At 34.2% G+C, this 14,566-nt stretch overlaps 1 protein-coding gene across 1 annotated transcript; it reads right to left on the minus strand.

The window, feature by feature from the left end:
• Nucleotides 1-703: 703 nt before the first annotated feature.
• Nucleotides 704-13,716, minus strand: LOC126840878 (uncharacterized). The gene is made up of 24 exons (XM_050576868.1): nucleotides 12,892-13,716; nucleotides 11,553-11,714; nucleotides 11,020-11,310; nucleotides 10,180-10,360; nucleotides 9,870-10,108; nucleotides 9,638-9,809; nucleotides 9,390-9,576; nucleotides 9,046-9,323; nucleotides 8,781-8,968; nucleotides 8,447-8,614; nucleotides 8,120-8,348; nucleotides 7,740-8,057; nucleotides 5,213-5,748; nucleotides 4,893-5,060; nucleotides 4,522-4,827; nucleotides 3,933-4,116; nucleotides 3,242-3,480; nucleotides 2,987-3,164; nucleotides 2,442-2,631; nucleotides 2,106-2,383; nucleotides 1,851-2,029; nucleotides 1,624-1,791; nucleotides 1,276-1,504; nucleotides 704-1,187 (listed from the first exon to the last, which is right to left on the minus strand). The coding sequence occupies exons 1-24, from the start codon at nucleotides 13,428-13,430 to the stop codon at nucleotides 921-923; spliced, it is 5,874 nt and encodes a 1,957-aa protein (XP_050432825.1). The 5' UTR covers nucleotides 13,431-13,716; the 3' UTR covers nucleotides 704-920.
• Nucleotides 13,717-14,566: the final 850 nt, after the last annotated feature.

Below are 14,566 nucleotides of genomic sequence, written 5' to 3' on the forward strand. Positions count from 1 at the left end.
TTTAGTTACACTATAAGTATATATAGTTACACTATACTGAATTTCTCAAAAATCGAACCTCAAAAGTCATGTTTCCCAAAAATCGTAAATCTCATAAATTATATATTTCTCAATAATAATAAATGTCTCAAATCATTAACGTCAATAAAAAATTAGACATGACCTTAGCCAAAAAATTTCTCAAAAAACCATTAATTTACTTTTTTTCACACATATTGAATTCAAAATAGTTGTTCCCATTTAAAAATCAAACGGGATATTTTATTTACATATAAGAGTTCGAGATTAAAATGTTCTGAATATTGAAAAATGTAGTACAATATGAACCCACAAAGAATAGAAAAAAAAAATTCTTAAAATATTAAAATTTTCCGAGAAAATGAGTGTCTTATGGCAGTTCGTCACCCTATAGATTTTAGTATAAAAGCGTGTTAAGCTATTTTCTTTAAAAGATTCCGGTAGTTGAATATAATGAATAAAACAACAACAACAAAACCACAGTTTAGATAGAAAACATTATTATACAATTTGTTTTATTTTTAGTAAATTATATCTTTCCATAGTTGAACAAAAAAAAATTGCGAATAATTAAAATCGCATTTTATAAAAACACTATAAAAAAATGAAATAACTAATTAAATTCTGTGAAATATAGTGTAAATTGCTTTAAAACAATGACCCTGTATTTCCTTAATAAAAGTTAACAAATAACAAATAAATCCTTTTTTTTTTGGTCATGTAATTTATAGTAACAGTAGGATACTGTTGAATTTTGTGTGTTTTGTTGTAAATAATAATTAGCTTTTTTAGAAAATATTATCTATTATTAAAACAAAAATACATAATTCTAGTTTACAAATAGAAAAGAAAAAATATAATATAGTTTAATTTTGCTCACTATCGCCATTCGCATTAAAACTTTACAAATGTTTTAAAAAAATGACAAACACAGTAACAAGTAACACAAAAGTAGATGCACTCGCATTTGACGGAGCACTCGACTTCTCTTCCTTCTTATCTTCAGTATCTCCAGGAGATGAAGGCTTTTTATGTGCGGTTGTCCATTGGGATACACTAGTCGAGTGAGTGTTAAACCATTTGACGTTGTTTTCCGTTGTGGCAAAAGATTTATCAAACGATTGTTTTATATTGGCCGGCAAAGAAGTTTTATTTTTCAAAGACTGAAGCTATTTATTAAAAAAAAAACAAAAATGCCATAATATTAATAGAATTACATATTGTGGTTTGCATTTCCATAAAATAAATCACACTTACTTTATCTATTTCTTTATCAAGTACGGCATGTTTAGCCAAAGTAGAATATATAAACGTGGCCAGTTCATCTCCATTGAATAGTTCACTGAGGACGCGAGTTAGATTATTTGATAGAAAATCGGTTAGTACTTCAATACCCAACGGCGTTGACGATATAGCCGAAATGACACTTGTGTAGTCTTGGCTCCTAATCGGTCCCAGAGGTCCGTCTAGGACATGTTGAATATATCTAAAAGCATATTCGGATCAATCATTTTGATTGATCTTTCCACGCAGTGGATACGTTTTTAAATGTTAAACAATGGTGTAATAACATATGAAAGTTAAACCCAAACATATCGCACTCACTCAGATAATTTGGTTTTGTTTTTCGAGCACGCTAATGCCGTTTGAATAGAAAGTTTTTTTGAAGTCGAAGTGGTGGTCGTGTACAGTTTGAAAAGTTTGTCCCAATCAGCTGAAGGATTATTTCTTATTCCAACACAGAACGCGGCGTCTTTGATATCTGCGGGTATTCTACAAATAAACAACAATTAATTTACTTGTTACCAGCACACTTTTTTAGTATTTATAACTTTTCTCCGTTTTTCCATCGGTTGTAATAATTCAACGCCGTTTTTGTGCAGTGTTCATTCTCCAACTGACACGCCCATAGTGAAAACGCATCCCAACTGCTTCTGACCAAGTAGTTACTCTCTGTTGCTCGATATTCTAATTGTTCGTAAATTACACCAGACAGTCTGCTTACGTACGCCTTCAAAAAACAACAAGAACTATCTGTTTCGATTTGACGAACAAATTAAACAGCGCACTAATGCGGTTGTATTTACTTTTAAATCTGCAAATTCTTGTTCATTCCGTCGCATTTTCTCCAGCAAATATGTAAAACCGTTTTTGGCCGAATACCACGGTATGATGTCGTCTTCTTTTTCCAAGTACGTGGACAGGGTCAGAGGCACCGAAAAGTTCAATTTTCCCGCGATAGCTAAATTAAACGAATCGTCGATCAGCTGAGCCCGGTTCAGCACATGTATAGCTTTGGGCGAGTCATTCAATTGCTTTATCAATGCCAGCCAGTTATCCGCGTCGTAGTTGACTCTATAGAATCCTTGACAAAAATAAAACGAATTAGGAATTCTGTTGTTCAAACCGATTATTAAACTCACCTGATGACTGGATGTTGAAGACATACCATCCAGATTGTTTTGGAGCCGGGATGACTGTTTGGTTCTCAGTAGGCATCGCCCACGCAGCTGGCGTGAGGGAGCTAAAGTTTTTGCTATTCTCCGTAGTGTAAGTGAGTCCTACCAACCATTTATTCAGCCCGCTGCTCTCGTTATGACTTAAAAACCGCTCCTATAAAATTCATATACCAGTGCGTTCCACATTATTTGGAGTTTACACACATGACTAGTCGGCCAAGTCTGTCAATTGCATCTTCCACCATAAGCTTAGAGATCTTAAGTCACCTCAAAGACGGAAGATGCAATGGCGTAGAAACGTTGCAGGCTAGTCAACCTATTGCAAAATAGTGGACTCTGATAACTGACCTTTGTATGAACATTGGCGTAACTTAAAGCAGGGGGCTAATTATAAACCTTACTTTGGGCTGTGCCGGATTTTAGAGCCTGGACAAGTTTAAAAAGATTTGACCTTCCCTAGTCCCCCTCTAGTTGCACTAATGTGTATGATCAGATTTGATGGACAATACCTGTAATATAACAAACGTATTGTTTTCCTTTCTGATACTCAGTACCGGGTATCCGGGTTGTTCAGTCCAAGATCTCATAAAATTAGCTACTGTCACGTTGACACCTAAACTGTAATGCTCTTTATCTACAACTTCTTGCATAGAATTGAATAATTGTGCGGGAACTGTAGCATTATATCTGAAACAAGTAAGCATATAAGTTTAACGATCACGATTTGTTCTAGTGTTGGTGTCTCTTATGGCGACGATACATACGCGTTGTCTTTTAAGTATAATTGAAGCGATTTTTTAAATATGTTTTCCGTCAAAACATAATTTAACATTCTTAAAACGGACGCCGCTTTGTTGTACGAAATGATATCGAATATACCTTGGATTTCTTGAGGACTTTTCACTTTCGCTGTAATTGCATGTCTGTCTTCTTGGTCATACGACAAAGCTGTCTGGTGCTGTTCTACGACAAACAAGTCTCCCAAATACCAATCGGGGTAGCTCTGATACAAAAACAAGTATTTATTTTAATTAAAAAAATAATGATATTAAAATTCCTTATTCTAACATTTCATAGTGTTTTATGATTATTATATCACTCGATACGAGATTTATTAGTTTGACTTCTTATTAACAGCAACATTGCATTGGATGAGTCAATTTTCCACCATCTTAAGTTTTAGAACTTATTAATCATCGTCTGCTGCCACAAATCAATCTATTAAATGATTAGTGATCCAGATGAACTTATCTTTCAAAAACCTTGATATTTTTCTCCGCTTAATACAACCACATAGTATTTACATCCATAAAATTATCTTTTTTTTTATAACATTATCTATAAGTATCCCTAAGCCTTATTTCTAATATGGTATCTTTAAATGTTTTTTTAATTTTTCAAGTGCAATAAATTATAATTTAGTTACGAGTTATGTTTCTAATAATGACTCCCTACCATACTAGAAGCAAAGTACTGGAAATATCGAGCAAATCCTTCGTTCAGCCAAAGGTAGTCCCACCAGGAGCACGTTACCAAATCACCAAACCAAGTATGAGTTAGCTCGTGTTGAACCACCATAGCACCACGCATTCTTAATTTTGTCTTGGCATATACGTCTTTAAACAAAAGACATATCTCCCTAAAACAAAACAATAGTAACATTAACGTTATATGATTTATCATATAATAATAATTTGTCAGAATTTAATTACTTCAATAGAACACATCACTAAATAAGCGTTAAGTATTTTTTCATAATGTGAAAAACAAACATAGATTAAATAAAATACAACAAATTTACTAATCCAAGTTCATCATAATATTATAATTCGAGTATTATATAATACCATAAATTGATATTTTGGTTAGACTAAAATAGGAATGACTTTAATCGGTTTGATAACCAACATTTATGACACTTCACACTATAAGTGCTATACAAAAACGCATGAAATAAAACTTGAATTCACAGTGTCACTGTTTGGAAGGAATTTGGGCTTATGTTATAGAAGTTATTGAAATAACTGCATTATATTTTACTTACCTATAAGTATTCATACCCCAATTTTCCATCGCTCCGGCGGCAAAGTCCGGTATAGCCAAAAGATCAATTTTAGGCAGCATTAAACTGATATTTGTGTAACTCTCCAAGTTTGACAAAAGTTTTGGCGCCTCGGTCCATATGTACTTGGTCTGATTGATGTATTCTTTGCGAGCATACAGTTGTATTGTGCTAGGTGCCTTGCCGAACTTTTGGAATTCTCCCACGTAAAACGATACTAAGTAGGTGGACACTGGAGGGGTCGTATAAAAACGGTCGACCACTTTATCGCCCGGTTTGCATATACTTCTGTGCAGAACAATATCAAATGTAGGTCTTATCATATTCGGTATAAAATCTTGGCGACCACTTACCCGGCACATCGTCCAGTATCGGTTTGGTTCAGCGGCATGTTAGACAATGCGATTTGATCGTATCTCCTGATTACCTTTATATCGAATGGAACTTTTATAGAGGGTTCGTCGTAGCACGGGAACGCACGCCTAGCATAAGTCGGTTCAAATTGCGTAACGGCCAACCATCTGTATGGGAATACGGTTCGATCAATTAACTGACTTTCCTGGGACAACTATTTTGTTCCGAGACAATAATATAAGATAATTGGAAATCGTTTTATAGTCGATGACGAACATTGTGTTTATAAGAGCAAAATAATATATTCTTTAATACACACTTAGTAGCATTGTTTTCGGTGTAAGAGCTCTTGTAGAATCCCGTCATGTCGTTCCGGAGTTTTCCGGCAAAAGAAATTTTCAAATAGTACTTTTGACCGCTCACCAAATCTTCCTTGACGTGGATTTCGAGTTGTTCGTTTTTGGTCATCTCCACTATATCGACCACAGATATGAGCCGTCTTGATTGTACATCGCTGACCGAGACGTTGACGATGCTAAGATCTTTCGAATTCAAAGTGATGACTCTTGTACTCTGTGCCTTAATGGCAACGACAATGGTGACATCACCTTGGAACGTGAAGTTTTCGTGTGGCCCTTCGAAATTCGGGTCGATGGTTAAGTCGTACGACTCTGGCATGATGTCGTTGGGCAATTTGAAAACGTCCATTTTGGCATCGCCATTTTTAACCGGTTCGTCGATTCCGAAAACCGAATTGCAAAATATTAACAAAATTACTGTAATAATTGTTGCCGTCATTGTTCTGGCAGAGTTTTCAACCGTATGACAACTACCTGAGCGTTTGAATTTTAAATACTTAAGTACTTATGAATTTGAAATGATAACTTATCTAATCTACGAAAACTTGTCAAAATCCACAAGGATTAAGGTGACAATTAAATAATGCGTCACTCATAAAATATATGTCTACATATAATTTATGTTACGGCGTTTACAATGCATCAAGTATGAATAATAAATTTATTATATTGCTTATACGCCGCTAAACGGGTGTGACCGTTTTCCGCCAAAATAAGTACACTCGTTTATATGATATCTGTTTAATAGTTAAAGTTTAAAAGGCGGGATTCGTATTTCGTAATGGAAAATCTAAAAAAAAAACAATATTTATTTATTGGAGAAATAATATTCAGACCATTAATTTGGTTGACTAAACTCATAATGACTAATTCGATTTTATAAAAGGTTTAAAAATGTATGCATTAGTCAGAAAACTATAAATATATGTTTTAAACTAATCATGGTCATCATATTAATAAAAAAGTAGGTACATGCAATTTTTTAAAACAGCCAGAAAACGAAAAATGTTCTAGTTAGCCAAGTCATTGATTAATCTGAGAAAGATTTTTTTTGGCAGAAAAGGGAAAGGTATACTTTCTGGAAGTTATTTAATTTAAATAACTATGCTTATGCAACAATAAGAACCTTATGCTACCCGCTTTTAGCTACCTGCTAGATCGTAACATAAGAAATAGTTAATAATTTAATATTTTGCATAGTATTCTCTCTAAAATAAATTGATAACTTTAGTATTTTGTGGATAAATATTTTTTACTTAAGAGGATTGAAGGCGGACGGGTTATAAGGAGTTTTATGGAGGCAATAATCAAGAAAAATAGTGTTTTAACCCTTCACTGCACAATGTTCCATATATGGAACAATTGTATTTATTGTTTATATCTGCTCATGCTATACATCTTTGATGCACAATGTTCCATATTTGGTACAATTCTTTAATTAGCGTTTTCCAAGAAATCAAAACTCAAAAAAAATTTTTTAATTTTTTTAAGCAGTATTAAGTACATTTATATTATATGGTTAAAAAAATGCATGTAGTGAAGGGTTAATACATTTTGACATGCTAATTTATTAACAGATTATTTTTTAAACCCATCAATGTATTATTTTTAACTTTAGTACAATTCTTTTATTTAGAAAAATGCCATTTTAGTTTTATTTTAGACCTAAGCCTGACAAAATTACTTAAGATGGTCCGATTTCAATGCTGTAAAGTGATTCGAGTTCTTTGACTATTTTACTAGGTTAAGTTACGTAGAAAACCTATTTTCATTTGAAAAGTTTAGTTTCTTGTAATTAAATTAATTAAATTTGGAAAATTTTCAACATTAAAAAACAATTTTTTTACATAAAAAAAGCAAAAAATCAAAATTCTCTTAATCAAAAATTTGCCTTTAGCTGATTATTCAAAAGAAAAATATAAATTAAGGTACAGGAAAATATTTTAAGCAGACAATAGAAAACATTGTTGTTTTTAACATTATAACGTTTTAATATTAACCTACCATGTTACAATAAGAAATTAAAATAAAATAAAATAACATAAAATGTAAATAAACATGAAAAATCGATTTTTTTCATATTTAATAATTTTACATAATAATATGAAAATGTATGTAAAACGGACAAATACAAAATAATTAAAAATATAATTACAGTATAAAGTGATATCCAGCTTCGATATCTTTTGTTATACCAGTTTTGTTAGTTTTATAGTACATTTTGTAATAAAAAACAAAAGTAAAAATAAATATTTCGTAAAAGGTAAATAGTTATATCTAAATAAAATAAAAAAATAATATGTAAAATAGAAAAAAAAAACACTAATGTACTGTCATAACTCGTCACAAACTCAAACAGGGGTATTGTAACTATGTTTATATGTTAATAAATAACATTATGTAGTACTACCGTATAATAATTATAAGGTGTGTATCGTTCTTTCAACGAACAATTCATCAGCCTATTAAATTGACCACCATTTAAGCGAAAGTTTTAGCCACCCAAGTGAACGTGATAATGTACAGCACAATAGTACAAACTTGAGAATTAGCCAGAGCACTTGACGGCTCGCCTTTTGGAGGTTTAATAGTAGTCGCCGATTTCTCAGGATGTTCGGGGTCATCGGGTTTCTTAGGTTCCGGTGGTTGGGTTGTTAGTGACTCTGAGTACTTACGAGCCCAAGTGCTCACGTCGTTCTGATTTGTTTCAAACCAAATCAAATTGTCTTCCACTTGTTTGAACGCCTTATCGAACCGTTCGCGGATTTTCAATGGGACATTCGAAGCGTTTCTCAAACCGTCCATCTACACACATCAGTCGAATTACAATATAATATAATGAAAACATCAAATTTGAGCATAAATACCTTTGCAATTTCGTTGTCGAGCGCCACTCTGGAAGCCAATAAATGATAAATGGCCATCGCGTGTAAGTCTCCATGGACCACTTCGTTAAGTATCTTTTCCGTTTTGTTGGTCAGGAAGTCGATCAGAACCGAAAGTCCTTGTGGCGTGAACGCGATCGATTGATAGATTACTCTGAAATCTTGTTGACGAATCGGGCCGTTTTCTCCTTGAAACATAAAGTCCAAATATCTGAAGAAGTAATACACATGTAGGTAAGTACAGCACATTGCGGTTAGTGTAATTCATCTAGTCCGTATCACGTGTAAGATCATAATCATTTGTTTTACATTGATAGTTGCTCGGTTTCCTTTGAGCACCCCAAAGCCAACAGTGCGGATTGTCTGTCCGATGGATCGTCTGACGTTTTATACACCTCGAGAACACTATTCCAAGTAGTCGAATTGCCGTTCTTAACGCCGACACAGAGAGCCGCATCTCTAATATCGGCTGGTATTCTTTAAGACAAAAGTACAATATAGTTTACACTTGTTACTTTGGATGAGAATCAAACTTTTAAAAATCTAACTCATTTCGGTCAAAAATTGAAATCTACTCTTTTAGACATAGTTTTTCAAGAACAAAAGGAAACAATTGAAACATTAGCGATAATAGTTTACTCACTCTTGTTCGTTTTGCCATTTATTGAAATAATTCAAAGCGGACGCCGTACAATCTTGATTTTCCAGTCGGCAAGCCCAATTCGAAAATGCATTCCAACTGGTTTTGATGATGTGCTCCGTTGTTTTATCTTTTACAATAAGACTTTCCACTCTCTTGTACACGGTTCCAGCCAAATTACTGGCATATGCCTAAGTGAGTTGGACAAGTTGTTTTATATTTTTATTACAACAAATAACATCTATAAGGTATGTAGGGATGCAATCACTTCTAGTTGGCTATAGCTGTCAGGGTCTCTCCTCATTCGATAAAGTAAGAAAGCCAATCCGTCCTTGGCCGAATACCACGGTAACATATCCTCTTCTTTGTCCAAATAAGTCGTCAGTTCTAACGGAACCGTGTAGGAAAGTATGTCGGCTCTTGCTAAATTGAAGGAATCATCTAACAATTGAGCTCGATTGAATACGTTTATCGCAACTGGTTTGTTTTTTAACTGTTTCGTTAACGCATTCCAATTGCCAACGTCATAGTTGACTCTGTAAAATCCTGTGGAAACAAATGGCCATACTCAACAGCTGTATTTTCTTTACTGTTATTATGAACATCTATTACCGGTCGACTTTAAATTGAACAGATACCATCCTTCTTCGTTTCCCGCGTCAAACGTCGTCTTATTCGTAGTCAGCCATACTTTTGTAGTGGTGTTTGTGAAGTCTTGTTTTGCTTCTGTGGTGTAAGTCAAACCAACCGACCATAGAGTGGTGTCCGTCTCGTTTGGCGGCGTTATTAAAAATCGTTCCTGCAATTATTTTAACAATAGAAACGTTTGTCTCGTCTAAAACATGTTTTAAACGACTTACTTGTGATACGACGAACGTATTTTCACTCTTTTCGACACTAATCAAAGGATACCCTGACTGTTCGGTCCACGAAGTGGCAAAACCATAGAAGTCCACTCCCAAATCGATATCGTTATCACTTAATACCTCCGAAAAAGCGTTCCACAAATCTTTCGGGGTAGCCGCTTTAAAGCTGAAATCGATAATGATATGAAATAACAGAATAATGTATTGATATCCAATAATTCAATACCGTCTGTCCTGTAAGTAGTTATGCAGAGACGCTCTAAAAATGTCTTCTGTTACAATATATTTAATCATTCTGAGAACAGCGCCGGCTTTGCTGTAGGAAATTGAATCGAACATTTCTTTAATCTCGTCTAAAGTCTTCACGGGCGAGGAAATCGGATGTGTAGGCTTTTGGTCGACTTCGAGAGCCCACTGATGAACTTCGTAGATAAACGTGTCCTCCAAACGCCATTCGGGTTCGACCTTGAAAAAACGAAACACACAAATATTTTATCGACAACCGATAGTAATATTTTCGCGGTTTCATCAAATACCTTTTCTGCAGCGAAATATTCGAAAAATGTCGCAAACCCTTCGTTCAACCACGTGTCACTCCACCAAGCACAAGTCACAAGATCACCGAACCACTGATGAGACAACTCGTGTTGTACAACGGTCACGATGGCTTCTCGACTCTTTGATTTTGTATTATTTGTTGACAACAAAAGCCTTTCCCTGTATTTAGCAAATCAAATGAAAACAAGTCAATATATTGAATATCGCACATATATTTGAATACATCCTGTATAATAAACAACATTAACAGCTTACAAAGTTAATAATATTGGACTTGCCATAATACCCTCGGCCTCTCATCTCGAAAACGACACAAAATAGCGTCACGAAACTAGCGCAAAAGTGGGTGCTTTTTTTAATAATATATATAAAATGTCTTTTATTGTGTTTGGCAATTTTTTAATGTTTTTAGACCTTGGCAATTATTATACAGTTATAATTATATTCAGTGCATCAAATACCTAAATTATTTGATTGTTGTATAAACTTATTATTAGCCATATTTTATATAATAGATAAATTGATATACATTCATATTGTTTTAAGTTAACCACGATAGGTACAAATCCATTATAGGTATTTTTTTTTATATGGGTAACCAAATATTCATGCTAATAAATGAAAATAATTTTACAACGAGCACAATTAAATGAATGGTTAAATTTATTCAAAATAACTGATCAGGTGAAAATTTGAAAATTTGGTCATAACATAAAATGAAGACTATACTATCATCATATATCGCAAGGAGATAATATTTTCCATGTTTTATTATTTTAGCCGTTAGTCTTTAAGTAGACTGTAACTTTTTCCTTTACCTGTAAGTGTTCATTCCCCAATTTTCCATAGCGCCGGCTTTGAAATCCGGTATGGCCAATAAGTCCATTTTCGGTAGCGAATATGGTACGTATATGTAATCTTCCATGGCATTTAATAAGTTTGCTGCTTTTCCTACGATATAGTCGGTTTGGGTTATGTAGTCTGCATGTGTGTACACTGCTATGGATCGTGTGGTTACAGCCTTTTGAAATTCGCCCACAAAGAAAGCTACTAAATAAGTAGACATCGCCGGAGATTCTTGGAAATGATCCCATACAAAGTTTTTGTCACTAATTCAAAAAATACAAACTAAATAGCAGGTATAAGAGGTGGAGGGAAATATAGCACCAAGTAACAAAAGCATATTAAAAAATGATTTTTAGTTTTTGACATTTATAATAAATTTCCATGATATTTAGTTAGATATAACTTATACCCAGATTAACCTAGTCGGTTAAAGTAAACACAAAATAAAAGAACCTCTAAATTATCAATATTATTGTTTTTGTGTCTATTCTCTGGAAATACTTACTTGACATCGTCTTGGGTACTGCTTAATGGCAAGTTGGACAATGCAATTTGGTCTTTTTGTCTCCTAACGGCCACAGTAAACATTGCTTTGAGTGCTGGTTCGTCGAAACAAGGAAACGCTCTCCTAGCATAAGTAGGTTCGAATTGCGTAACAGCTAGCCATCTAAAAATAGTTTTGTGTAAAAAGTTATCTCTTTTCAGTCTTGTTATCTTATTTTTTTAAATAGACCTATACAAATATGAGTATCGCATTGATGCAGAAATAAAAATATATATATTTTAGTGATGTAAATAATATTATATACTTAACTTAATATGTATTAATTACAAAACTAAAACGAGTTTATCTCATAAAAAAAAAACGCAGCTATTGTATACCGCCTACGATACTTTAAGTATTATACATTTTATGATACAAGCAAATAAGATAAGGTATACAATTGAATGTATTTGATCTTCTGTTTTATGTTAAGAGTTGTGACTTAAATGTACCTATAGAGAGAAGTACCTTAAAAAAACGGTCTGAGCACACTGGCATTATGTTGTTATTAGTTAAATAAGCTATGCCAAACATAACAACCAATGTAAACCAAATAGATAGCCTACACTCAGTATCATTACGCCATACATTGGCAAGGTCATTAAAAACAAAACGGTATACATTATGAAGAACTGTTACCAAAGCTATGCGCTCAGTTTATTATTTTTTGTGGTAGTTTTTTATTTTTTTATTCTTTACAATAATAGACAATGAATAATCGTGTCGCAATATTATCCGGTCCAAAATTAATTCAGATAAGGTGTCCTAATTTAAAACGGAAATCCTTAAACAAGAGAAATTCGTTTTTTTGCTTTATTTTCTTGTAAAACCCTATTGAATCATAATACGGTATAATCTATCTTTGGATTAGTATTTTTGAAATCTCTAGTTTTAAATTTGTATTCTTTTCTGTCTTTAGTTACTTCATTTATTACAAAAAAAAAACTGCGATTAACAACCTAAGAAATGTGTAATTTAAGTCTTTAACCTGTCAGTACTAAATCTAAATAACGATAAGCTACAGTTGGGATTAACACTGTTGTTTGTTTATGTTTTGTTGAATTGAACTTTTTTACTCAAGTAGTTATTTTTTGGCAATAATCAAATAAATCTCTGCAAACTTGACAAATTCGACATTTTTTACTGAGAATTGTTTATCTAATAAACATTTTTTTTCATAATCCCTAATTAGAGGTAGATAGCAAGTGCAGTTTAGACTAAAATCCGGTTCTACCGGTGTTTTATAAAATTTGATTGAAATATAGGTATTGTTGTAATAGCGACGGTTTTGTCGACTTACTTGGTGTCGTTTCCTTGTTTATACGAACTCCTGTAGAATCCGGACATGTCATTTCTGAGTTTGGCATTGTAAACGATGGTCAGGTTATAGTTTCTGTTGGCCAAGAACGGTTTGCCGGCCTCGATGACGAATTGCTCGTTTTTTTCGATCGTGCGGTATTTCAAGTCCACTATTGCTCTGCCCGTCTTCAGGTCTTTCGCCGTCACCTCGGTGACATTCAAGTCTTTCAAGTTGAGTACCACCTGTTGGGTGAGCTCTACTACTTTGACGGCGATAACCACCTGACCGGCGAACGTGAACTCCTCAAAGTTCGGCCGGATGTGAATCGCGTACCTCTCCGGAACCACTGTGTCCGGCAACCGGAACACGTCCATTTCGTCACCGCCATTACAGGGTGCTGCATTCTGACCGTACCCGTTGAACTGCCAACTGTAGCCGGCCTCCCTCTGGCCGTGCACCACGTTTACCTGGAACGTCGCAAAGACCGTGGCGCCCACGATGAACAGCAACCGCCGCACTGCTCCAGCGTGCCCGAACATGGTTTAATAATAAAAATATCGAACTGAACCGCCGGCTCTTCAACCCCGGCCGTTTTATACTAATCTCGTGTTTGGATAGCTTATCGAACAACAACGTCGTAAACGGTATTGTGTTCAGCCTTGTAGGTAAACCCTACACCGAAGATAACACGCATGCACTCGAAAGTCAAGCTATATTGCGACCACACGAATATGTTTTTAACCGAATAATAATACCAGTAAAATTTTTTTCAAAAAAAACCGTAACACCACAGTGTTAACTCTGGGATAATTTCTCAGCGGTGGTCGAATCGACACAGTTTTGTACATTCCCAACGAAAGCACGGTGCTTATTGAAATAATTATTACCGTGCTGTGGAATGACACATATTATATCTTCATACTTATTTTTATCTAATTATTATTTACACATTGGGCGCGCAAATATGTCGAGACTCATATGTAGGTAAATACTCTCGTTCAGATAGGTACCCAAGGAACTGATTACGTTTGTTGTGAACAACAAATGTGTTGGAAACTAAATGCAACAATTAAAATAATAACAATATTTATAATACACACTTGGGGAGTCGTGCAAAGCCGATTGTTCGACGGCTATATACATCATACTCATTGTCGCCGCCAAGTGTGTAGAAAATATCATATCAATTTTAATCACATTACAAATCCTACCTACGATTTTTGTTCGTTGTGCGTAAAACCTTGGAACAACACTTCTAAAAGTAAAAACAATCATAAATAATATTCACCTTGATATTACCATAAAAATCATTCTCTACACAATAGTACCGCGATGTGGGTACCTATACCTGTATGCGCTCACGTTAATTGTGTTTATGATCTATTTCACTATGGCACAATAATCTTATATAGGCATATTCGTCGTGGCCTTTATGCCGACCGCCCATGTGTTCGCCCTATATTATTACACTGACGTTTTCCTGGCATGTAAAGGCTTAGAGAAACACACGAGTTTCATCAGATGTCCCATTGGTATATTAAATCATTATATGGGGGATAGATCCCCTCCTTGAACCGTTGTCTTTTTATAGTTTTCCTTACTTCTCAATATACTATTACATTTGTGTCCATCTGTATTTTTTAATTTCGAACATTCTAAATTAGTCTTCAGTAAA

Source organism: Adelges cooleyi, unplaced genomic scaffold, assembly GCF_023614345.1.
Source record: "Adelges cooleyi isolate 19-005CV unplaced genomic scaffold, UGA_ACOO_1.1 ACOO_flye_CR_arks_rails_tigmint_CR_PRNA_108, whole genome shotgun sequence".
Classification (NCBI taxonomy): Eukaryota; Metazoa; Arthropoda; class Insecta; order Hemiptera; family Adelgidae; genus Adelges; species Adelges cooleyi.